A 25,994-nucleotide genomic window follows, 5' to 3' on the forward strand; every position below is an offset into this window, starting at 1 on the left:
TAAGAAAATTTTATTTTTTCTACATACTTTCCTGTAAAATCCATTTCTTGGAGTACATCATGGGACACAGAGGTCCATACCCTCTTTCTGGGAAATGTACTGCTTGCTACAAAATGGAGGTACTTCCTGTATAGGAGGGGTTATATAAAGAAGGACTTCCTGTTTGATTGATCTGCCAGTTTCTATTCACCTATAGGTGGCACATAACCCACATAGTCACGACTATAGCCTGCTCGGTGTCCCGTGATGTCCTCCAAGAAATAGATTTTACCGGTAAGTATGTAGAAAAAAAAAAATCAAATTTTTAGAGAATTGCTGTCAACACTTATTGGGACAAAAATCTGATTGTTCATTTATAACAGATTGTTGTGCACATGACTTATCTTTCTTAAGTATGTTTAAAGCAAAAACATTTTTTTTTTTTCATTTTATATAGAATAGAGGTTTATAACCACTGTCAGTGTTTTTTCTTTGCTTTTGGTGTCTCTTGGAAGTTGTGGAGCCAATTTTTCCAGTTCTTTTATGAATGAACTTTGCAGCAAATTCAACTACTTTCCAATAAGGAATACAGCATCAAATCAAATCTGTTCTAATTGCAATATTTGGAACAGAGGGTTTATTTATAAATATTTTCACACTATTTTGCTCCCCCTTATGCTGCAAAGGCAACAGAGGGGGAGGACATATGCCTCAGCGGTGATGCTGTTTTTTATTTGAATGAATTACAAAGCTTCCTCTGATTGCCATGGAGGTAGGCAGATGACATTACAAACTCCGCCTCAATCAGAGGACACGTTGTATTCATTCATAGAACACAAAGCTTCCTGTGAGTGCTCAGAAATACAAAAAGGATCCCACGAGCAAACTCCCTACAGTAAATAAATAAATTGCTGCAAACACTCCACTTCTCATAACAGTGTAATCAATATCATTTAAATAAATAGTGCTGCACAATTGAATAAATAAATACATAAAAAAATATCTACCAATCAGTGAATAACTAGTGATAAGCACCAAAAAAAAAATTTAAAAATATTATCGACGTAAATAAATAAAGCAATATTAGGACATGCAATAAAATACATATAAATACAAAAGTGCAAAGTGATTCAATGTGCAAAATACAAAAAAGTCCAATATATAATATAATAATCCCCGTGAAACTAGGTGGAAAAACAACAATCCTTTGAAAGTGATCAGGCACCTTAAAGTGGCCAGTGCTGCCCAATGGTGAGTGACCAGAGTGTCACAGCTAAAGGGCAACCGTGCACCCCCTTGTGAGTGGGTGCTCACCTTAAAATATATACGATAAAGCGTATATGCCCATCTGGATCTAAATGGCTCCTCCCAGTCGAGACAACCTTGGCTGGTAAATCGTATCCCTCAATGCAGCGCCATATACAGATGTAAAGAAACACTCAATAGTGCTAAAATCCTTATTAAAATTTTTATTTATAAAAAAGAGATAAATCACACTCACATGTACAGGTGCATGTATGCACCTTCAAAGGGCCACAACTGTAATTGCTCCAACTGGAAAGTGATAAAATCATGGTGGTATAGTGAGAGATGCCGTTCCTGTCTGCCTGCTTCTATAACCCGGCAGCCGACAGTCTCACCAGAGAGTAGCGAAGCGTTCCCTCTGTCCTTGCCCCTCCCCTACGCGTGATGACACAAGGGACCACGTGTCTTCATCATATGCCCCTGATGATCACTAATAAAACAATTCAGATCAAATTCCACATTCAGGCCTTTTGGTGCAAGAGAATCCATTTTAAAAATCCATTGGGATTCTAGTTTACTAAGAGCGTGAATCATTGGCTTCCCCTCCAGTGCCTTTTAAAGGGTTCTATGCCCCAGAACTTTAATTGGGAGGGATCTCTATGATGGTATTGATCTAAATGTCTGGAAACACTGTGTTTGTCATAGCCATTTATGATATTCTTACTGTGTTCTTTTACTCCGATCCGTAACAGTCTTTTGGTCCTTCCAATATATTGCAATCCACAACTACATTTGAGAGCATATACAGCTCCTTCCGTATTACAGCTTATAAAATCTCTAATTTTATAGGAGGATTTATTGCATGATGATGCAAATTCAAATATTTTTTTCTTGGGGTATTTTGTTTTAAGACATGCATAGCATCTCTTGCATGGATAAAAACCTTTTCCAGTAAAAAATGAGAACCTTTTTTTGGGTGGATCTACTATTGTTTTCACTATTTTATTCCTTATTGTTGGGGCCTTTCTGTAAACAAATCTTGTTTTTTCAGGTAAAGTGTCTCGCAGGTGTTTATCTGATTTTAAAATATACCAGTATTTCTTGACTATTTTTTCAACCTTCTTGTGCTGTACATTGTAATCTAAAATGATTGGAAGCATATCCAAATAGTCCTCGTTTTTTTCTTTGTCCTTCATCAGTGCCGGTCTTTGTATTTTGTTGACTTTTTTTTTCAATGAAGGCTGTGTTGTATCCTTGTTTTCTAAATCTACGTCCTATAGTCTTTGCTTGTTCTTTAAAGTCTTCTTTTCTGGTACAGTTTCTCTTGATTCTCAGTAGTTGACCCTTTGGTATATTACATAGCCAATTTGTGTGGTGGCAGCTGTCTATGGGTAAATATCTATACCTATCTACTTCCTTAAAATTAGTTTTCGTAATTAGGTTTCCACTCTCCTGTAGGATTAGAAGATCTAGGTATGTTACTTCTTTATCACTTATATTCCATGTAAATCTTATATTTTTCTCATTCTTATTCAATCCATTCAGATAATTTTCCAACGTTTCCCTGGTTCCTTTCCATAATATGAATCCTTCGTCTATGAGCCTTTTATATAATATTAGTTCTTCTGGGGTTTCCTTATGAATTGATTCCTCTTCCCACTGGGCCATAAATATATTTGCAACGCTCGGTGCGAATCTTGAGCCCATTGCAACTCCAACTTTTTGATGATAATAAGTCTGTTGGTACCAGAAATAGTTTTTCTTAAGACAAAAGTCTAAACATTTTGTCAGGAATTTTCTTTGCTTACATATTAGATCTGTGTATTTCTTCAATGCCCATTTTACAGCCATGCATGCTTCATGGTGGCTTATAATTGTATAAAGCGATGCCACGTCTATCGTTGCCATTTGTATTACACCTTCATTTTCCGCGATGTCTTACAAGATTTGTAGGATATGCTTCGTGTCTTTGACGTAGGCCCTTGTTTTGTGAATTATTGGTTGCAAGAATGAGTCTATACACTGACTCATTCTTGCAGTTTGCGACTCAATCCCATTTACTATCGGCCTCGGGGCGGATTTTCCTTATCTTTATGAATTTTTGGCAATATATAAATTATTGCTTCTTTTTTAATTAATGCCTCCTTTTTAAGCCCCACATGTATTATTTTCTCTAATTCCTTCTTGTATTTAAACACTGGGTTGCTTGCTAATTTGCAATATGTTTCATTGTCTTCCAGCATATCTTTCATTATTTCTTGATATTTCTCTTTTGCCAAGATAACGATTCCTCCTCCCTTATCCACCGGTCTGATTACTACGTCATTTCTTTTAGTCAATTTCTTCAATCTGGTTTGTATGGCCCTGGGTTTGTCATATTTCTTTATTTTAAGATCCTTCAATTCAACCAAAGCTAAATCTTTGAATACTGTAATATGTTTGTTATTGCTCACTTGTGGATTGAAGATTGATTTGTTCCTTAAAGTGCTGTGCTTGATTCTGTTAGTATTATTTATATTTGCTGTATTCTTTGTAGGATTGCTTAGGACATATTTCTTGATGTTGAGTTTCCTTATATATTTCTGTATCCCTATATAGGTCTCAAATGTGTCCAAGTTCTTCTTTGGAGCAAACTTGAGGCCCTTATCTAAAACTTTTAATTCCTCTTGAATTAATGTTTTTACCACTTAGATTAAAAACACCTTCACCTATCTTTCTCATTTCCTTTTGTTGTCCCTTTCCTTCTCGGCAACCTCTCTTTTTTCTACACTTCTTCTTGAATTTCTTGGTTCTTCTTTTTTCCAGGGAGAGTAGTTCTCCTTTCCTCTCTCTAAAAAACGTTTCCTATATCCATTCTCTGTTCTGTAGTTTTGTTCTCTATTGTTGTCTTCTTGTCTTTGATATTGCTGCATATCTCTTTTCTCTTCTTCATTATAGTCCCTCAAGGGTGCGTAGTAGTTAGATGTCAGTATTGGGCTTCTCTCTCTCCTATAATAGTGTTGTTCCTGTGGAGGCCATCTTCTTGTAATGTTCCGGTACCTTTGGTACCCTAAATTACACTTTCCACAAGTATATGCGCCCTACCATTTACTTTTGGAAAGGTGCGCATACACCTTTAAGACTGGAGCTGTCATCACTCAGCGCCGGACTAGATGGCTATTTAGGGCGTCGGTTCTCACTCACATGTGTTCGTTCAAACACCTTTATCTGGATGCTAACCTTGCTTGAAGCTTCCATGCTTGCAAGCTTACTTCGCTGACGGAACCTCGCTGCGCTGATCCCTGTATCCCGCTACTGGATCATCTGCCTCTCCTGAACCACCCTTCGGCTGTATCGCTAATAGTGCTAAGTACCCCGCAGGGGAATTCTCTATAAACTTATTCTAAGCTTACACTATCTAGCTCTGCATAGTAGAGACTGTTTATCACATCTGCATAAACTAGATTGCTAGCTCTTGAGACTACTGCTACTTTTCTGCACTGGGTTGATCTCTTTTGTATGTTCACCTGCTATTCTATCATCTGCTATCATACAACATTGCTAAACCTTCCTGCATCCATCTGCTACTGTCTCACCTTCAAGTGTCTATCACCTACCACCTCCACTCAACCTATCCCTCAAGCTTCATCATTGTGTTACCACATACATAAAGTCACTCTAAGAACCAGCTTGCTAATTGTGTGTATTTACTGGCTGAAATAAGATCTTCCACACATGATGAGTCATTGAGGTTGGGAATGGTATCTCAGCATATCTCTTACATGACTGCTGACGTGGAACTATTTCTGCAGCTGAAAATCCACACCATATAGAAACGCAGGAGCGTTACACTTCTCTCTCTTGGGCCATTATTATAATTAAAATATGGCTTTCTGTTGTTTCTCCAATTAGGTGGTCTTCTCCATGTATTTTGAGGGGTTCTTTGTCCAGGAGGGATCCTCTGTTCGTTATTTCTTAAAGGATAAGTCTGATAACTTTGGTATCCTTGTTGATAATATCCATAATCTTGATCTCTTCTTCCTCTTCTTTCTTCTTCTTCATTTATAAATCTTCTGGGTGTATTATGGTAAGGCCTTTGGTCTCTTGGTCCTCTTGGTGTTTCTGGATCTACATAATGTGGTCTTCTGTTCTCTTCAAGGCTTCCAGGTTTAATCGGTGCCAAGTCCATTCTTACTGCTTTCTCTGGAGTTGAATAGGTGGAGATAAGATCCGATTCTCCTATTTGGCTTTGCCATTTAAAGACTTGGTCTGCTTTGTAATTGTTAGTGTCTCTTATATATTTCTTTGTTTTCCTGTGTTGGACTTCTTTATCTTTCACTTTTAAGTCCTTGTTTAGTTGTGTAGTTAGTCTAGTAAATTCTGGGGTGTCTTTAAATGGCTCCAATATTCCCTTTAGTTCTATTATTTGTGCATCTATTTTCCTTAATTTTCTTTGTTTTCTTTTAAGGAGAAATTTGATTAAATCAATACCCTGTCATTAAAGAAGTTATGCCACTAGATTACTAGATTCAATAATCTAGTTTCTGTAGGGAAAGTGTTAAGTGTCAGGGTGACCGTAGTGTAGTTTAGGGTGAACCGACTCTGACTGCTGTGCCAGGGTGACAGAACTCATCCATGTCAGGGTGACCGACATAAGAAAAAGATCATTTTTCTTAGAATTATTAGTAGAGCAGGGATGGGGCTCCGCTCCTTTTACACCTGGGCGTTTTTGTTTCAGGCGTTTATTGGGCTTTTTTGTGGACGTCTTTGGAGGCAGGCATGACATCTGAACTTCTGTGTAGGGGTATATATACACACACATATATGTATATATACACATACACACATATAGGTGTGAAAAGAGCGGAACCCTATCCCTGCGCTACTGAAATTATTTGCAGGGATGGTGTTACCCTCCTTTCACACCTATATGTGTGTATGTGTATATATATATATATATATATATATATATATATATATGTGTGTGTGTATATACCCCTATACAGAAGTTCAGATGTCATGCCTGCCTCCAAAGACGCCAAAAAAATGCCCAATAAACGCCTGAAACAAAAACGCCCAGGTGTGACAGGAGCGGAGCCCCATCCCTGCGCTAATAAAAATTCTAAGAAAAATTATACTTTTTTTCTGGTTCTGGACATGCTACAGAGCTGAAACTTCACAGGTACACTTTTTAGACCCCCCCCCCCCCAAGACACTAAATCCAAAGAAATCTCATTTTTTTCAATAATTGGCTCTCTATCAAAAACGACAATTTTTAAGAACTTTTTTTTGTGGGCAATGAGGCAATGAGGAACACATCATATTCTGATTGGCCAAATACAAAGTCGTCTATCATAGAAGTCGCGCTGAAGTAAAGCTAAGTCGCGCTGAAGTCGCGCTGAAAGTCGCGCTAACAATTCGCCCCTTATGAGGCGACTTTCTGGTCGCGGTAGTGTGAACCGGCTCTTACTTGTATCAAAGCATGTTTTATGGGTACAAGAAGGGTTTTGCTTTATCTAACCACACCCGTTTAATCCCCTCCCACTTTTAATGCAATTTGGCCACACCCACTGTATGCAGCAGCATTTCTGTTCTCTCCACAGCGCCCAAAGGTGTCCCAGGTCATTTACAGTCCTAGCTGAGCCCCTTGCACAAAGAAAACCATGCCCATTGTTTTTTTTTTTTGAAGCCCAACTTATTATTTTGCTCACTGATTTCATGAAACTCGTCTGAGCATGCCTTTTATCCATTCCATGACAAGCGTTCTCATAATTGTAGACCTATGCTGGTTTGAACCAAACCTCAGGCTTTTAGCGCTAACTATGGTAACAGTATTCAGTCTCTGTTCTTCTCTACAAGTCCTGATAAGCAATTCATTTGCTATCAATATGGCAGTGAAAATTAAAATTGTGTACTCTTATATTTAATGAGAATGGTCATATAGAACTTACTCAGGAAACCACTTTGCATGTTCTTTCCATGGATCATCATTTTCTTCCCAGTTCCCCAAACATCCTCCACAGGAGAAGCATTGCACTGTGTCTCTTGTACCTTGGTTAATGTATACGTATAGCAAGAAAGAAAGTTTGTAAGTATAGCTTAGGAAAGTTGCAAAAAGAAACAAAATTTTTTCATATACAATATTTAAAGTGCATGTAAACTCAAAAACATCTAAGTATGTATGTACAGTATGTACAGTATCTACAGTAAGTATGTCTTACTGTAGTCAGCACGCTGTGTGAGCCTCCTTACTTGACTGTTGGCCTGCCTATCATGTCTATTAAATAGGCAAACCAATAGCCAACAGAAGAAGCTTGCACAGCAGACTGAAAACTATTTTACAAATTGCAAGGCAGTGGCTTAACATTGTCAACTAACAACATGAAGTGCTGTTACTAGCAAGGCATTTACAAAAAACAATTTGTCAAAGAAACTGTACACAAAGAAGCATGATGCCAAACATACTGAAAGAATAGAATACACTTTAAATTACCAAGTGGATAGTACTTATAGATAGCAAAAAGATAAGAAAGTTATCATTCATAATGTAAACCAAACCACAAGGCATTGTATGTCTACTCTGGCAAGAAAACAATAAGAAATAGGCTGGAAATTTTTAACCGCTGTAAAAACAAAATAAAAATAAAAACATTTTTAGATGATCGTTTTGCATTTCTGATGTCCACATAGTGTCCAACAAATAGTGGGCCAAAAAGAATGTACTAAGCAGAATGGTTAAATACACACAACACTTAACACCATCTTGAGCATGTGACGATTAGGCTTAGATCATGTAAATCTATTAAGAGTAGAATAGCTGTGGCTTCTTTTATTTTCCAAATTCAGCCTGCTGGTGTCCTGCAAAGCGTGCAGACACTTATGACCTCTTTGACAGTTCCCTGAAGCTCTGCATTCCAACCTGTTACCTCTCTATCCTTTCTCCAGCCCCAGTCGCTCATACTCCTGTCAGTGGCTGTGAAAGTCTTGTGGGAAAAGACTCTTTTTACCGATCCGGCAAGGCTATCCCAGCTTCCGCCAGCAGTATGAGTGACATAAGGGTTGGGAACAGTGCACAGAGCTTCCAGAAAGTGTCAGAGGATATTAGTGGTATCAGCATACCAGAAGAGCAATGGCAGGTGGACTCTGGCTACAGAGAAGTGGCTTTCATGGGCTTCAAGCTAAAATTACACTCTCTTTTCCCACCCCAGGTTCATGCTTTCCATCAAGCATGTGTCTCTACACAGACTAGCAGACCTCCATATAAAAGGTTTCAGGGTTTTTACTCAAACATTTCCCCTGTTCCAAAACCAAAGGAGCATCTGCTCTATCTTTGATCTGAACACTTGTCTTCATTCAAGTCTAAATATTTTGCAAGAAATAGATCAGGTCTGCCATAGCATTCAGTGATTTGATTGTCCCTGCAATGCTGGCTCCCTAACTGGAGAGTCATCTGATCAGGATCCAACTGGACAATGCCACTGCAATGGCATACATGAACCACAAGGAAGCCAGAAGTCTTTCCGCAACAAGTGAGGTAGAAAGGATTCTAGCCTGGACAGAACTCCATGTTCCAGGTTTGTCTGCCATTCATATTCCAGGTGAGGAGGACAAGCGGCAGATAGACTACCTTAGCTGGAAGTACCAGGATCTGAGGGAATGGTCCCTTTTAATATAAAAATTGGAAATTTCAGCGCTAATGTGTTAAACTCATATGTGAATAAATGAAGGTGAAAGCAGCACACACATAGGAATCATAGACAAAAATTCCCAACACAGCATATAATAACAATATGTGTAGCGCTAACAAACAATGTGAATTAACTGACACAAATAATAAAATTGGTGCCAAAACATATAATCAACATACAAGGAAAAATTTCTGTGATCATGAGCAAAAAAGTAGTGCCCAAAAGACATACGGTATGTGTAAAAAACAAAGTCCATGCAAATAAAATGAAGACAATCGAACAGTGTCCAAACAAATTCCTCAATAGTGATATAGAGTGTTTGGATAAGAATTCAAGGAGCCACAAGTCCCAGCAGGTAGGTATAGTTTTCACATAAACCAGGGATATGGAAGAGACACCCGTGTAAAGATCACCCAAGGAGCGGATTAGCAGTTTACCAGAGCAAGTTGGTCACCCAAACTAATGTGTAGACCACTGTAGGCTTAATAGTAATACCAAAACGATCCACAAAATGTCACTTCACTAGTGTCAGGCAGCTCAGATCCCATATCCAATCAACATGTGTGAAAAAATGATGATAGGGACATAGTGTAACTCCATAAAACATAATCCATTTATTAGACCATAAAATAACAAACTCACATTTCAGAAGACATCACAGACGTTTTAAAATCAAATGCAAGGATCCAGAGGAAACAGCATCTCCTTAAACATAGCAGATTGTAAAGCCGGCTGTTGGGGGCGTGGTTGCGTCACGTCTGACTCCACCCGACCGGTTTCGTCATACGTTTGACGTCGTCAGGGGCATGGCTGTCAGACGTGACTCCATGCCTATATATCCCCCGAACAGGAACGGTGGGCGGGACCACACACGTTCAGTGTAATTAGACGAAGAAGGGCGGAAGTGCTATACAGTGATGGACCAACAAATGGGCGGAAGTGACCATAGACTGACTGGAGTGCATGAGGCCGCAATAAACATTAGCTATATTGCAGCCAATGCATAACGGGACAATATATATATATATATATATATATAGAAAAAAGGAGCAATATACAAATAGAATATATGATCCTTACCTATTTATGGAAAGCAGGAAGGAAAAAACATATCACCCTAAAAACGTAATATTATGAAATTGATAATTAGAGCACCATCTAGTGGTCAAAGTAAAAAATGGTCACTGCATTAACCCAGTAAGTCCATCAAGGTACTGCATTCCAATCAACATATACATGATATTAATAATGAGCAATAGTTATGTCCAGAGAGGGCTTACCCAACAATAAAAGTTATAAAATTGATATATTTTATCCAACATATATAAACATCCTAATCCCGAAAAATTATATAAAAATAATACACGAACAAGATGTAAAAGATAAAATTAAGATTAAAAATTAAAAAGGAACTCTAACTATTATTGATAAAGCAATTTACATCCCATTCGACGTTTAGGCCGAATGGAACATAAGTCTTTAAACAATATATCCACCGGGTTTCGGCACGGGAAATCTCCCTTTTGATATTAGAACCCCTCCAATGCGGGGTATACCTGTCAATGGTTGTGAAAAAAGTATCTTTAGGATTTTTATGGTGACACAAACTGTAATGTTTGGAAACACTGTGACCAGGGAATCCTCTTTTAATATTACCAACATGTTCGCCGAGGTGACCCTGAAGGATTATGTTTTATGGAGTTACACTATGTCCCTATCATCATTTTTTCACACATGTTAATTGGATATCGGATCTGAGCTGCCTGACACTACTGAAGTGACATCTTGTGGATCATTTGGTATTACAGTAATCCCCCGCTCCATCGCGGTTCAGTTTTTGCGGTCCCGGTAATTCGCGTTTTTTTTTGTAATGTTATTTTACTATATAAATCATTAAAAATGAAATATTTTTGTGTTTTCCATAGCTCTTGCTATGTCTCTTAGTATCTTTTATGTGTTTAAATGATTTTCTATTGTTTTAAATGTGTGTTTAAAGACCTTAACCACTTTACGACCGGCGCACGACGATCTACGTCGGCACTCAGCCCCGGCCAGGCAAACTGACGTAGGCCTACGTCAGCACTATTTGCCGGCCCTGTGCGCACTCCCGCGCATCCCCGCCGCCGCCGATGACTCGATTGGGTTCAGAACCGATCAGTCATCAGGTCCAGGCCAATCATTTTTGGTCTGGACCTGTTGATCGGTCCTGCCCAATCAGATCATCCTCTAAGCCTGTGAAATGTAAACACAGGCTTAGAGGAGATGTGCCCTCCCCCCACAACGGTCTTTTTGGATCCAGCGTGAGAGGAGAGCACATCTTACTGTGAGTATTGCACCAAGCACACCCACACACAGGTAGATAGGCACATTTCACCCCCGATCGCCCCCCCCCAATTAACCCCTACAGCACCTGACACAACACACACTATATACAGCATATAGCAGTTACCTATATACCTGTATAAGTGTGATTTGTGAACAGGTGTAGCACTTGCGACCCCCCCTTTTCCACTCAAATTACCCCCCACCCCCCCCCTAATAAAGATTTAACCCACTGATCTCCCCTGACCCCCCCCTGATCACCGCCGTTAACCCCTACACCCTCTGTCACATCAGCACTAATACAAACGCAATATACGGTGTTATTGTATTTTTGTATTAGTGTCATTGTGATCAGAATTAGCGCAGGCGACTAAGTTTCTGTCCCAAGAAGGTTTAGGGTCCCCGCCACCCGCCCAATAAGGATTTAAGCCCCTGACCCCCCCCTGATCACCCCTACACCCCCTGCCATAACACACACTGTATACAGTATATAGCATTTTGCTATATACCCGTATAAGTGTGATTTGTGGTCAGGTCTAGCGCTTGCGACCCCCCTTTTTCCACTTGAATTACCCGCCACCCCCCCTAATAAAGATTTAAGCCCCTGATCCCCCCTGATCCCCTCCTGATCACCGCTAGGTAACCCCTACACCCTCTGTCACATCAGCACTAATACAAACGTCTTTACAGATCTATTGTGGATCAATCAAATTTATATGCACAACAGTTCATCGCCGCCAACCCAAATTCACACCTTGCCAGACAATTCGGCTGGAAACCTATAACGTTTCCGAATTTAAGATCTTTCTGGGCCTTTCCCTCCACATGGACATAACTAAACAGAGTGAATTGCGGCTATATTGGTCCACTAGCCCAGTTCACCATATGCGCATGTACTCTGCCTCTATGTCCAGGACGAGATACGAGCAAATTCTGCGATTTATGCATTTCAGCGACAATGAAATCTGTCGTCCTCGGGGAGACCCTGCATACGATCGGCTCCACAAAATTCGGCCCCTCATAGACCACTTCAATCAGCGGTTTGCAGCCTTGTTTACCCCCGAACAAGTTGTCTGCGTTGACGAGTCCCTGATTAAATTTACTGGCCGCCTTGCTATGAAACAGTACCTCCCCAGCAAGCGTGCCAAGTACGGGGTCAAACTGTATAAATTGTGTGACAGGGCCACAGGCTATACAGTTAGTTTCCGGGTCTATGAGGGAAAAGATAGCTGTGTGGAGCCCCCCAACTGCCCAGACTACATAGGGAGCAGCGGTAAGATCGTTTGGGACTTGGTGTCACCCTTATCCGGAAAGGGGTACCATTTGTACGTGGACAACTTTTACACAAGCGTGCCACTATTTAGTCACCTTCTCCATTTACAAATTGGCGCATGTGGCACCGTGCAACCTAATCGCCGGGGCTTCCCCCAACGGCTTGTAGATTCCCGTCTTAGTCGGGGGGCGAGAGCCTGCTTGAAAACGGACAAATTGCTTGCGGTGAAGTGGAAGGATACACGGGATGTTTATGTTCTGTCCTCCCTTCACCCAGACACGACGATCCAAATTCCTACGGCAACTGGCGTTATGGAGAAACCCCTCTGTGTCCACGAATATAACCTTAATATGGGAGGGGTGGACCTTAACGACCAGCTTTTGGCGCCGTATTTAGTTGCCCGTAAAGCCAGACGCTGGTACAAAAAAGTGTCTGTTTACCTATACCAATTGGCTATGCTGAACGCCTTTGTCCTATACAGGGCGTCAGGACGAACTGGATCTTTCCGGGAATTCCAGGAAGAGATCATCCTTGCCTACCTGTACCCAGGAGGCATGCCTGCCCAACTTCCCCTTCCAGATGCAGTGAGCCGGCTGCATGAGAGGCATTTTTCACATGTCCTCCCGAGTACCCCTACCCAAAGATGGCCCCAAAGAAGATGTCGTGTCTGTAGCAAGCGCGGATTTAGGCGTGACACCCGTTATTATTGTCCCAAATGTCCTGACCAACCTGGTCTCTGCATTGGGGAATGTTTCGAGCGCTACCATACGCTAGTGGAGTATTAGCGTAGGGTACAGCACGACACAGTGTAGGGCACATAAACACAGGGTCTCGAAGGATGTTGGATGTCCATCGACATTTTGAGAGACCCAAGCTGGAAGAGAAGATCGCAGAAGATCGCAGTCCCTCCCAAATCAAGAAATAAAGGAACAGTTAGAAAGAAAAATAAAAGGATCCAAAAACTGTTGTGGTGTCAGTAATTTTATATGTCCTTCTACTCCTTCCTACTATACTTTTTTCAATGTCCTTTGTTTGTTTTTTCATTCTTTTGTGACCTGTTTCTCTTGCAGGTACTCGTCAGCTACCACGCATTGATTTTATATATTCTGACACAAACAGCGTTTGCGCTCAGCATATATGGATACCTTTGCTGATAGCAGCTGTGGTGATTTTCTGATTTCAGCACTGCAGTTAAAATCCTATTTTGGTATACGTGGATAGCGCCGTGTATACCCATCATTAAATCATTAAATTCAGTGGGTGGTTGTTTGGGCGGTTAATGATGAAGATCCAAAAACTGTTGTTGTCAGTCATTTTATATGTCCTTCTACTCCTTCCTACTATACTTTTTTCAATGTCCTTTGTTTGTTTTTTCATTCTTTTGTGACCTGTTTCTCTTGCAGGTACTCGTCGGCTACCACGCATTGATTTTATATATTCTGACACAAACAGTGTTTGCGCTCAGCATATATGGATACCTTTGCTGATAGCAGCTGTGGTGATTTTCTGATTTCAGCACTGCAGTTAAAATCCTATTTTGGTATACGTGGATAGCGCCGTGTATACCCATCATTAAATTCAGTGGGTGGTTGTTTGGGCGGTTAATGATGAAGATCCAAAAACTGTTGTTGTCAGTCATTTTATATGTCCTTCTACTCCTTTCTACTATACTTTTTTCAATGTCCTTTGTTTGTTTTTTCATTCTTTTGTGACCTGTTTCTCTTGCAGGTACTCGTCGGCTACCACGCATTGATTTTATATATTCTGACACAAACAGCGTTTGCGCTCAGCATATATGGATACCTTTGCTGATAGCAGCTGTGGTGATTTTCTGATTTCAGCACTGCAGTTAAAATCCTATTTTGGTATACGTGGATAGTGTCGTGTATACCCATCATTACATTCAGTGGGTGGTTGTTTGGGCGGTTAATGATGAGTAATACTACGCATTATTCCTGTGCTGATTTCTGATAGGTTCTCTTTTTTTCCGTTCAGCCCACAGGCTGCATGAAAAAAAAAAAAAACCTATATGCCAAACAAGGACCAGCAATGTACTGGTACGTTGCTGGAGTTTGAGTGGTTATACCAGGATGATGCCTGCAGATTTAGGCATCATCTTGGTATCGTTTTTTACAGCCAGCGGTCGGCTTACATGTAAAAGCAATTCTAGCAGGTAATTGGCCGCTAGACTGCTTTTACATGCAGTGGGAGGGGCCTCCCCCCCCCACCGCCGCCTTCCGCAGCCTTCCATGGTTTTTCTCTGGCTCTCCTGTCCCACCGATTAACCCGAGAGTGCAGCCGGTGGTTCAATTATCTAACCATAGAGCTAATTGGAGATGAGAATGGCTCCAATCATCTCTATGGCCTAAGATGCCGGAGGCTACGAGCATTTTATGACTTCTGTTTCGCCAGAAATAAACAGAGCCATTGGGAAATTGGGAAAGTATTTTATCACACCAATTTTGGTGTGGTCAGATGCGTTAAGGTCAGAGGAGAGATCAAGAGTCTAAAAGACCCCAATTTTTTTAAAAAAGAGTACCTGTCACCACAGATTGCTATCATAGGGGATATTTAAATTCACTATGATAACAATAAAAATGATTTAAAAAAAAAATTAAAGGAAAGGTGTCAAAATAACATAAAAAAGCAAAAGAAAAAAAAAAAAAAAAAATTGAGCCCCCCCCCTTACCCCCGGTGCTTGCGCGCAATGGCGCACGCAAGCGGTGGTCTAGTGTCATATGTAAACCACAATTGCAGCATGCATGTGAGGTATCGCCGCGATCGCCAGATCGAGTGCAGTAATTCTTGCAGTAGACCTCCTCTGTAAGTCTAAAGTGGTAACCTGTAGAGACTTTTAAAGGTTTTTAAAAATGTACATATGTTTTTGTCGCTGCGCAGGCATGCGCAATTTTTAAAGCATGTCATGTTAGGTGTCTATGAACTCGGCATAAGATCATCTTTTAAATTTTACCAAAAAAATTGGAATTATATAGTGTATTTGTGCAATAAATTAAAAAAAAAATGTATTTTTTTCGCAAAAATTGCGTTTGGAAAATCTGTGCGCAAATACCGTGTGACAAAAAAATTTGCAACATCCACCATTTTATTCTATAGGGCCTCTGCTTTAAAAAAATATATAATGTTTGGGGGTTCAAAGTAATTTTCTAGTAAAAAAAAAAATTTTTCATGTAAACAAAAAGGCACAGAAAAGGCTTGGTTTTCAAGTGGTTAGAAGAGTGGGTGATGTGTGGATAAGATTGAGCATAAAATGCCGGGACTGTTCAAACACCCCCCTAATGACCCCTTTTTGAAAAGTAGACACCCAAAGCTTTTTTCTGAGAGGCATGGTGAGTCCATGGAGTATTTTATATTTTGCCACAAGTTTCGGGAAAATTATTATTATTTTTTTTTTGTTGTTTTTTTACAGAAAGTTGTCACTAAATGATATATTGCTCATGCATGCCATGGGAATATGTGAAATGACACCCCAAAATACATTCTTTTGCTTCTCCTGAGTACAGGGATACCACATGTGTGAGACTTTTTGGGAGCCTAGCTGTGTACGCGCCCCCGAAAACCAATCCACATCTTCAGGTTTTCTAATGGCGTAAATTGCTGATTTTACCCCTGACTACCTGTCACAGTTTCAGAGGCCCTGAAATTTCAAGATGGCACAAAACCCCCCCAAATGACCCCATTTTGCAAAGTAGACACTCCAAGCTACTGGCTGAGAAGTATGGTGAGTCCATGGAATAGTTTATATTTTGCCACAAGTTTCGGGGAAGAAAATTTTTTTTATTTTTTTTTATTTTTTTACACAAAGTTGTCAGTAAATGATATATTGCTCACACAGGCCATGGGTATATGTGAAATGACACCCCAAAATACATTCTGCTGCTTCTCCTGAGTACAATGATACCCCATGTGTGAGACTTTTTGCCAGTCTAGCCGCATACAGGACCCGGAAAACCAATGCGCACCTTTAGGCTTTCTAAGGGCGTAAATTGTTGATCTCACTCCTTACTACCTATCACACTTTTGAAGTCCATAAAAAGCCAAGATTGCACAAACCCCCCCCCCCCCCCAAATGACCCCATTTTGCAAAGTAGACACTCCAATCTATTTGCTGAGAGGCATGGTGAGTATTTTGCAGCTCTAATTTTTTTTGGAAAATGAAGAAAAAACAGGAAAATGCATTTCTTTTCCTCTTTTTTCAATTTCCAAAACTTTGTGACAAAAAGTGAGATCTGCAAAACACTCAACATGCCTCTCTGCAAATAGCTCAGGGTGTCTACTTTCCGAAAAGGGGTCATTTGGGGGGGGGGGGGGGTTGTGCTGTCTTGGCATTTCATGGCCTCCAAAACTGTGATAGGTAGTCAGGAGTGAAATCAACAATTTACGCCCTTGGAAAGCCTGAAGGCGATGATTGGTTTTCGGGGTCCTGTACTCGGCTAGACTGCAAAAAAGTCTCACACATGGGGTATCCCTATACTCAGGAGAAGCAGCAGAATGTATTTTGGGGTGTCAGTTCACATATACCCATGGCATGTGTGAGCAATATATCATTTACTGACAACTTTGTGTAAAAAAAAAAATATATATATATATATATTTCCCGGAACTTGTGGCAAAATATAAAATATTCCATGGACTCACCATGCCTCTCAGCAAATAGCTTCGGGTGTCTACTTTCCAAAATGGGGTCATTTGGGGGGGTTTTGTGCTATCTTGGAATTTTAGGGCCTCCGAAACTGTGATAGGTAGTCAGGAGTGAAATCAACAATTTACACCCTTGGAAAGCCTGAAAGCGGGGACTGGTTTTCGGGGACCTGTACTCGGCTAGACTGCAAAAAAGTCTCACACATGGGGTATCCCTGTACTCAGGAGAAGCAGCAGAATGTATTTTGGGGTGTCATTTCACATATACCCATGGCATGTGTGAGCAATATTTCATTTACTGACAACTTTGTGAAAAAAAAAATATATATATATATATATATATATATATATATATATATATTTCCCGGAACTTGTGGCAAAATATTCCATGGACTCACCATGCCTCTCAGCAAATAGCTTGGGGTGTCTACTTTCCAAAATGGGGTCATTTGGGGGGGTTTTGTGCTATCTTGGAATTTTAGGGCCTCCGAAACTGTGATAGGTAGTCAGGAGTGAAATCAACAATTTACGCCCTTGGAAAGCCTGAAAGCGGGGACTGGTTTTCGGGGACCTGTACTCGGCTAGACTGCAAAAAAGTCTCACACATGGGGTATCCCTGTACTCAGGAGAAGCAGCAGAATGTATTTTGGGGTGTCATTTCACATATACCCATGGCATGTGTGAGCAATATTTCATTTACTGACAACTTTGTGAAAAAAAAAAAATAAAAAAAAAAAAAAAAAAAATATATATATATATATATATATATATATATATATATATATATATGTGTATTTCCCGGAACTTGTGGCAGAATATAAAATATTCCATGGACTCACCATGCCTCTCAGCAAATAGCTTGGGGTGTCTACTTTCCAAAATGGGGTCATTTGGGGGGGGGTTTGTGCTATCTTGGAATTTTAGGGCCTCCGAAACTGTGACAGGTAGTGCAGAGGTGACATGCACAATTTACGCCATTAGAAAACCTGGGAGTGTTTATTGGTTTTCGCTGTCCTGTACACAGCTAGGCTCCCAAAAAGTCTCACACATGGGGCATCTCCATACTCAGGAGAAGTGGCAGAATGTATTTTGGGGTGTAATTCCACATATACCCATGTCATGTGTGAGAATTTTATCTTTTAGTGACAACGTTGTGTAAAAAAAAAAAATAAAAAAAAAAATAGTAATATTCCCAAAACTTGTGGTAAAATATAAAATATTCCATGGACTCACCATGCCTCTCAGCAAACAGCTTGGGGTGTCTACTTTCCAAAATGGGGTCATTTGGGGGGGTTTTGTGGTATCTTGACATTTCAGGGCCTCCTAAACCGTTAGAGGTAGTGAGAAAATGCAATGAAAAATGTACGCCCTTTGAAATTCTGATGGTGGGGATTTGTTTTTGTGGTCCCGTACACAGCTAGGCTCCCAAAAAGTCCCACATATGTGGTATCCCTGTACTCAGGAGAAGCAGCAGAATATATTTTGGGGTGTAATTACACATATACCCATGGCATGTGTGAGCAATATATCATTTCAATGACAACTTTGTGTAAAAAAAAAAAAAAAAAAAAATTTTTAGTCATTTTTCAAACAACTGTGACAAAAAAATGAAATATTCAATGAGCTCAACATGCCTCTCAGAACATTCCTTAGGATGTCTACTTTCCAAAAAGTGGTAGTTTGGGGGGGTTTTGTACTGCCCTGCCATTTTAGCACTTCATGAAATGAGATAGGCAGTCAAAAATTAAAGCTGCGTAAATTTCAGTATTTACACCATAGTTTGTAGACGCTATAACTTTTGCGCAAACCAATAAAAATACGCTCATTGAATTTTTTTTGTCAAAGACATGTAGCTAAATATATTTTGGCCAAAAAAAAATACATAAATTGAGTATATTGGATATTTTTTAAAAGACAAAGTTGAAAATGTCATTTTTTTGCAAAATTTTCGCTCTTTTTTTTTTAATATCGCAAAAAATAAAAAGCGCAGAGGTGATCAAATACCACCAAAAGAAAGCTCTGTTTGTGGGAAAAAAAGGACGTAAATTTCGTTTGGGTACCACATTGCATGACCGCACAATTGTCAGTTAAAGTCACGCAGTGCCGAGTCGTAAAATACCCCCTGGTCGGAATGGGGGTAAAATCTTCCGGGGCTTAAGTGGTTAAAATGCTTCTACACGTACAGTGACAGTAAAATAAACATGCCTACAATGCATTTTAATAGGGTTTTTCTATTTCGCGGAATTTCACTTTTCGCGGCTGGGTCCGGAACGTAACCCCCGCAATGGAGGGGGGTTTACTGTACTATTAAGCTTACAGTGGTCTACCCATTAGTTTGGGTGACCAACTTGCTCTGGTAAGCTGCTAATCGGCTCCTTGAGTGATCTTAACACGGGTTTCTCTTCCATATCCCTGGTTTATGTGAAAACTGTACCTACCTGCTGGGACTTGTGGTTTCTTGAATTCTTATCCAAACACTCTATATCACTATTGAGGAATTTGTTTGGACACTGTTCGATTGTCTTCATTTTATTTGCATAGACTTTGTTTTTTACACATATGTCTTTTGGGCACTAATTTTTTGCTCATGATCACAAAAATTTTTCCTTGTATTTTGATTATATGTTTTGGCACCAATTTTATTATTTGTGTCAGTTAATTAATTCCATTGTTTGTTAGCGCTACACATATTGTTATTATATGCAATGGTCCCTTTTTACCAGCAAGTGTTTTAGGACCTGTATCACAGGTTGGGGACACCATATGTGGACCTCCTGTCCTCAAGGTTTAACAACAAATTGGATAGGTTTTTCTCCAGAGGCAGAGGTACTCTAGGGGAAGCAGAGTATGTTCTGGGGGCTATGTGGGGGGGATCACTACAACCTGATCTATTCCTTTTCTCCTCTCAAACTCCTTCCTTGTCTACTCTACAGGATTCAGATGGAGGGCAATCTGGCAATGCACTCACAGAAGTGTGGGGATCTCCTTTTATCTCCCTTTAGTCTCTTAAGATAGGGCTATAAATAAAGTAGATTTTGCATAAAGCAAAGTAAACAACAGTATCTTGTCATTCTATGTATTCATAAACAAGCAGTACTGTTTAATGTTTTAGCATGTACTGTATTAATATGTAAAAGGACCTGTGAAGAAAAATCCAGCTTGTGCGAGTGCAGAGGCTTCTATTAATGCATAGGGGGGCCAGGATGAAAAGGACTGCATCCTGGCCAGTTCTTCTACCATTGATTCCATGTTACCAGGTTGACTTGGCTCCGTAGGCTGTAAGCGAATATCATATTTAGATACGTTCCCATTATCGGCTCCCTGAAGGAATTGGCAGTTTGGATTGAATTTTCTGTGGTTCTCTATTGGGGTGGCACTTACAGCGTGCTTGCACAGAACTAAGCCACAGGAAAAGCATTGGGCACTGTTCTCTAAACCAGTATAAAAGAATCCAGCAGAAGCTAACTCTTGTGGAGACCAGGTTGAAGAAGGTGATAGACTGAGAAAACTCTTCAAACGCTTAACTTCATTTCTCATTGAATAGATGGGTCCTTTAGGCAGTTGCTCTCTTATTTTGAAGTGGATTTCTTCTTGGTCACGAACAGCTAGGTTCCAATCAATGTTCATTAAAGCTGGTAACTGAGCAGGAATAGTTGATTCAAACTCAGATATCTTTGTGAGGTCCATCCTTGTAAAGAAGCAGATGGGTCGCGCTACCTATATTAAAAAGAGAAGATTGATTTGAAATATAATTTCAATATTTGAAAGTAAAAATATTGTTTGAGTTTTCTCAGTTAGACCTAGTACTTAGGTACATTCAAATGGACTTGTTAAATAGTGCTGAAACTTCTTTAATGTTTTTAATTTTTTATTACATAAATGTGTACAAAATGACATGAAGATAAAACCATTCATTCATTAAATGATTACACCCATTATAACGGCACAACTGTGTTATGTATAAAATACCCAATTCATCAAGGTGGTAATGTATGTGAATGGATACACAGTTAGCCGGTACTCAACATGTTTCGCGGTTACCCACTTCTTCAGGAGTTTCAAGAATGGTAGGAGGAATTTTTCTAGTTAAAGAATGTATCACAATCAGTACATAATTAAAAACATATATATAATGCAAAAAACACATATAGTCAGTAAGTGCTGTAGAAAATACACTCCAGCGCTTACTCCAAGGTGCAGGTGCATAAATGATGGATATGGGGCAAGAAGGCAGGCATCAAAAATTGTTTCCAGGGTGAGTGTGGGAACAGACACAGAGGCCACAGAGAACTGTGTGTGTGTATATATGTACAGTATATATATGCATAGGAAGGGAGGAGAGAGATGGTAGAAGTAGAATATAATGATAAGAAACTATAATAAAGGGATATACTGATTTTAAAACGTATATAACATACATGCAATATCTGTTCATACTCCTATAAGGTCATTTGAACATGAATATTGAAAAAAGCTGGTGGGTCAGGGTGTTAGGCTATCAAATTATCCCAGACAGATAGACCGTTACGGTTTAGTGGACACAGTCCCAAAAAGGTTATCTGTATTATATATATATATACCGTATATATATATATATATATTGTAACAGGAAGTCAGCTAAATCTGGGAATGTAGTCACAGGAAGGAGATACATTTCTACCTGATTTAGAAAGTCCATTAATTAATTTAGGGTGTTGGCTACAGAGCTAGCCAGCAGGAAGTTGAAAGGCCTTCACCTGTTCAGAATGAGGGAGTTAAGGCTCTATAATTTGTTCAGAGAAATTCCTATTGTTTGCTGCCTCCAGAAGCTGTGTCCTGAAGCCATGTGGGCTGGGAGCAGGAGGACAGTCAGCGTGTGCCTCCCGACAGGATGTGTGGGCCTGGGAGAAGACCCCCCGGAGTGATGTGTGCCCGGGACGGTAACCAAGGGTGAATACGTCTCAAAGGTGAGAAGACGAACTGTTGATGTGAAAGAAACAAAAGGACTGTGTTGCCCTGTGAAGCTATTATAAAAGGACTATTGAGTGTCCGCTGTAGGACAAGGAAGTCTGCCCGACGGTAGGTTGGAGACAGACACTTAGGCAGGTTCCAGTTGTGAGAAGGTAGCCGCCCACAGAGGCAAGGATTTATTTTCTGTTTTATTTTATTTTGGATGTTTTTGCTGCATACAGCCTGGTGAAGAAAACACCATTTAATAAACCACACTGTTTGTTTGCAAGCACTTGTCGGCTACCTCTCTGGGAAAACGCACCCCCCAAGGGGTCATCCACACCCGCCACCGAGCTAATCCCTCACATATGGTGGAGGATGCGGGCATAAGCAGAGATCCCTGCAAGGAAGTGCAAATGTTTGATGAACTTTATCTGGTGCATGAGATTGCACAATCTATGTGTGCAGGAGAGAAGATCCTGACAGAAAAAAAAAAAGTGTTTTAAAGAGACAGCGGTCTCAAAATTATTTGATGAACTTTATCTGGTGCAAGTGACTGCACAAACTGTGTGTGCAGGAAAAGAGATCTTGCAAGAGAGAGAGAAAAACTACATGTGTTAAAGAGACAGTGGTCTGAAAAATTTTTGCTGGACTGTGAAAAATTTGTTTGTGGAGTTATTGAAGATGGGGCGTTCAAAACGCCTGAAGAATGCAAAGATAGATGAAATGAGAGACCGGATTCTATGGATGGAGGGGATGTTGCCGTCTGAACCAGCCCCATCCATGCCTAAAGAGGGTCTACTAAAGAGGAAGGTTGTTGTCCCTAGCAACACTGATGAAACTGCTATGGAGACGCAGTGTGCTCAGATGAAAAGTAAACTCAAAATGGAGGAGATGTTGAAACATCTGATTATATCAAATGCAGCTCAACAGCAAGCAAATGCAGCTCAACAGCAGGCAAATGCGGATTTTCAGCAGAGCTTTGCAGCTCAACAAAAGGCTCATCAAGAGAGCATGGCAGGCTGGAAACAGAGACGCCAGCAGCCAATGGAGGCCATCGGTTTGGAGGAAACCGAGTATGTGTGCAGGGCTGAGTTGGATGCCTTGCAACGGAAAATGGAAGAAAAGGAACAAGCCTTGGAATTGCTTAAAATGGAGCATAGAAACTTGCAGGAAATGAATGAACTACTCAAGTCTCATGTGTCACAGTGGGAAGAATCCACTGCTCTTCTTTTGGTCGAGTTGCAAAAACGCAGAGAGACTATAATGGAGAAAGATACCATCCTCATGGAAAAGGAAAGTGAAATTCAGACTTTGCAGAAGCAAAGCATGTGTGAAATGTTGAAGTTGCGTAATCAGCTGGAAAAAAGTCTTCAGTGTTTGGAAGTTACAAAAATAGACCTGCAGGAGTCGCAGGAACAGAATGTCGATCTGAAAACGACATTGTCTCTCAGCGACAACGAGAAAAGTGAAAGAGAGGCTAAATTACTGAGTACTGTGTATGAGCTCACTACTTTGAGCAATGTGGTAAATGAATGGCGTGCGGACTGTGAAAGTTGGAAAGGGGAAGCCCAACGTGTCCAGCAGCAGTTAAAGGAGAAAGAAGCCTGTGTGGCAGAATTACATTCTTATTCCCAGATGCTAGCCAATGAGGTGAAGGCTCTTATGCAGGGAAAAGGAGATTGTGAACATAAGAGGGAAAAAGTAGAGGCACAGCTTCTGGAATCGCAAGTCAAGGTGTCAGAAGGTGACCGATTGTGTGCTAAGCTGTCAGAGAAGGCAAACCGACTGCAGGTTGAGTTGGACAATGTTACAAATCAGCTTTCTCAAGCAGACAGCAAATCTAGAGAAATTGCGGAAGATTTTTCTATCTTGGAATCGCAGCTGCAAGACACGCAGGAACTCTTACAGGAAGAGAGGTGTCAAAGGCTGAGTTTTAGCACAAAGCTCAAACAAATGGAAGATGAGAAAAATGGCTTCCTGGAACAATTAAAAGAGGAGGCGGAAGCAAAGAAAAACCTATCAGAGCAAGTCGCAACATTGCAAGCTCAGATAGCGGATATGAAAAAACGCATGGAAGAAAGCGTTGGTTCATTACAGTGTGTTGAAGATGTGAAAAAGAAGTTTGATCAGATGCTTGGTGAAGAGAAGACTGTGTCTGCAAAATATGCAGAAGAACGCGCACGTGCAGAAACGGAGGTGCGTGATAACGAGAGCAAAGCCCTGTTCTTGGCTCGCTCTTTGGAGGAAGCTCTAGAGTGTAAGGCTGAACTAGAAAGTGTTAAACAGCTGCGTACAGAAATGGAAGAATTGGTCAGCTCCAAGGATGATGTTGTGAAAAGCGTTCAGGAGCTAGAAAAGTCTAAGCGAGCCTTAGAACAGCAAGTAGAAGAGATGAAGATTCCGTTGCAGGAACTGGAAGAGGAATTCCAGGCAACAGAGGATCTGTCCCAAAGAGGGGATAGTGTGCCTGATGCAGTTTTTAAAAGGATCAGTGTTTTGGGGTCTGTCCTGAGTGAGCCTCAGAAATGTGACGACATGTGGCTTGAATCACCCCTTTGGAATAAACCGTTCCTTCAAAAACTTCAAGCATTGGAAAATGTATCATTAGAACTTCAGCAAACAAAGGAGCTGAGTAAGAAATGTGGTGATTTCTCAGTTCAGGCTGAAAACCTAGTGGAGAAAACTAAGGCTGTTGGTGAAAACGTGAAGCAAATGAATAAGTGCCTTTCAGGGAGTGTTTCCAAAATGGAACTGGTGAAAGACGGGTGGCAGAAGTTTGATCGTGATCTTGAGATGCATTCCATGTGGAATTCAGATAGAGAAAAAGAACTAGGTGACCTTGAGCGGTCAAATAGTTCAGCAGAAAGTGCATTGAAGAAACCTGTAAAAGAATGTGTTGCAGTTCCATGCTTCTTCACTGATGCAGAGAGGAGGTCTATAATGGATACCACCCAGATCGCTGGGTTCAACTGTGTTGTTGCCTTTGACCCCTATGTTGGTGGAAGGAAAGTTGATGATGTTCTGGTTGGCTACTTCTGTGAAGAGTTTGGCAAGAAATATAAACTGAATATCAAATCAAGTAGTAGGCCTTTACTGCGACTCGCTCAGGAGGGCGAAAAGTTTAAGAAGTTGATGAGTGCAAATGCTTCAGATCTGCCTATGAATATGAAATGTTTGAATGATATTGATATCTCTGGGAAAAGGAACAGGGGTCACTTTGAAGAAATGTGTGACAGCCTGTTGTCTCAATTGGAAAATCCTCTGCACAGCATCTTAGAGCAAGCAAAGCTCAAGAAGGAAGATCATTCCCTTTTACAACAAAAAGTCAATGATTGTGTACAGCTGTATGGAGAGGCAACTCAAGTCACAGAGGGATGTCAAGAGTCCCTACTTGGAACAAAGCTTAGTGAAGCAAAGGTTCTCAAAGTTTTGTGGAAAACATTTATGGATTGCAGAGAGAGGCGTCTTAAGAATGTTGAAGACATTAAGACTAGCCCAATTGAGTTGCCTATGGATCACGGTCCTCCATGGTGGATTGGACAGACGGTTATGAGGGACAAGCTGTCTGACATTTATGAGAAAGCTGTCAATGAAGATGACAGAAACGAGAAGGAGCGAAATGATGCCAAAAATGCAGTTGAAGAATGTGTATATGAGATGAGAGACAAACTGTGTGGCATTTATGAGAAATCCGTCAATGAAGATGACAAAACAGTTTCATCCGGAAGCTTGAGGATAATAGGAGGCTTATCAGTGAGTCAGCAGTGCTTGACACATGCGTGCCTGGAAATCTGTGTCCCAACCCTAGGGTTGAAACAAGAGGGGGGGGTATGTAACAGGAAGTCAGCTAAATCTGGGAATGTAGTCACAGGAAGGAGATACATTTCTACCTGATTTAGAAAGTCCATTAATTAATT

The 25,994-nt window shown here is 40.5% G+C and overlaps 1 protein-coding gene across 1 annotated transcript in view; it reads right to left on the bottom strand.

The window, feature by feature from the left end:
- LOC309555193 (baculoviral IAP repeat-containing protein 1-like) overlaps positions 1–20,851 on the bottom strand; it is a 110,000-nt gene extending 89,149 nt beyond the window's left edge. The window contains exons 1-2 of the mRNA XM_082257049.1: positions 20,286–20,851; positions 7,155–7,254 (exon numbers count right to left, since the gene is read on the bottom strand). Coding sequence (XP_082113175.1) covers positions 7,155–7,254; positions 20,286–20,832 — 647 coding nt within the window. The 5' untranslated portion in view covers positions 20,833–20,851. The remainder of the gene's footprint in view (positions 1–7,154; positions 7,255–20,285) is intronic.
- Positions 20,852–25,994: the final 5,143 nt, after the last annotated feature.

This window comes from Pelophylax lessonae, assembly GCF_965119305.1.
Source record: "Pelophylax lessonae genome assembly, chromosome: 1".
Taxonomy (NCBI): domain Eukaryota; kingdom Metazoa; phylum Chordata; class Amphibia; order Anura; family Ranidae; genus Pelophylax; species Pelophylax lessonae.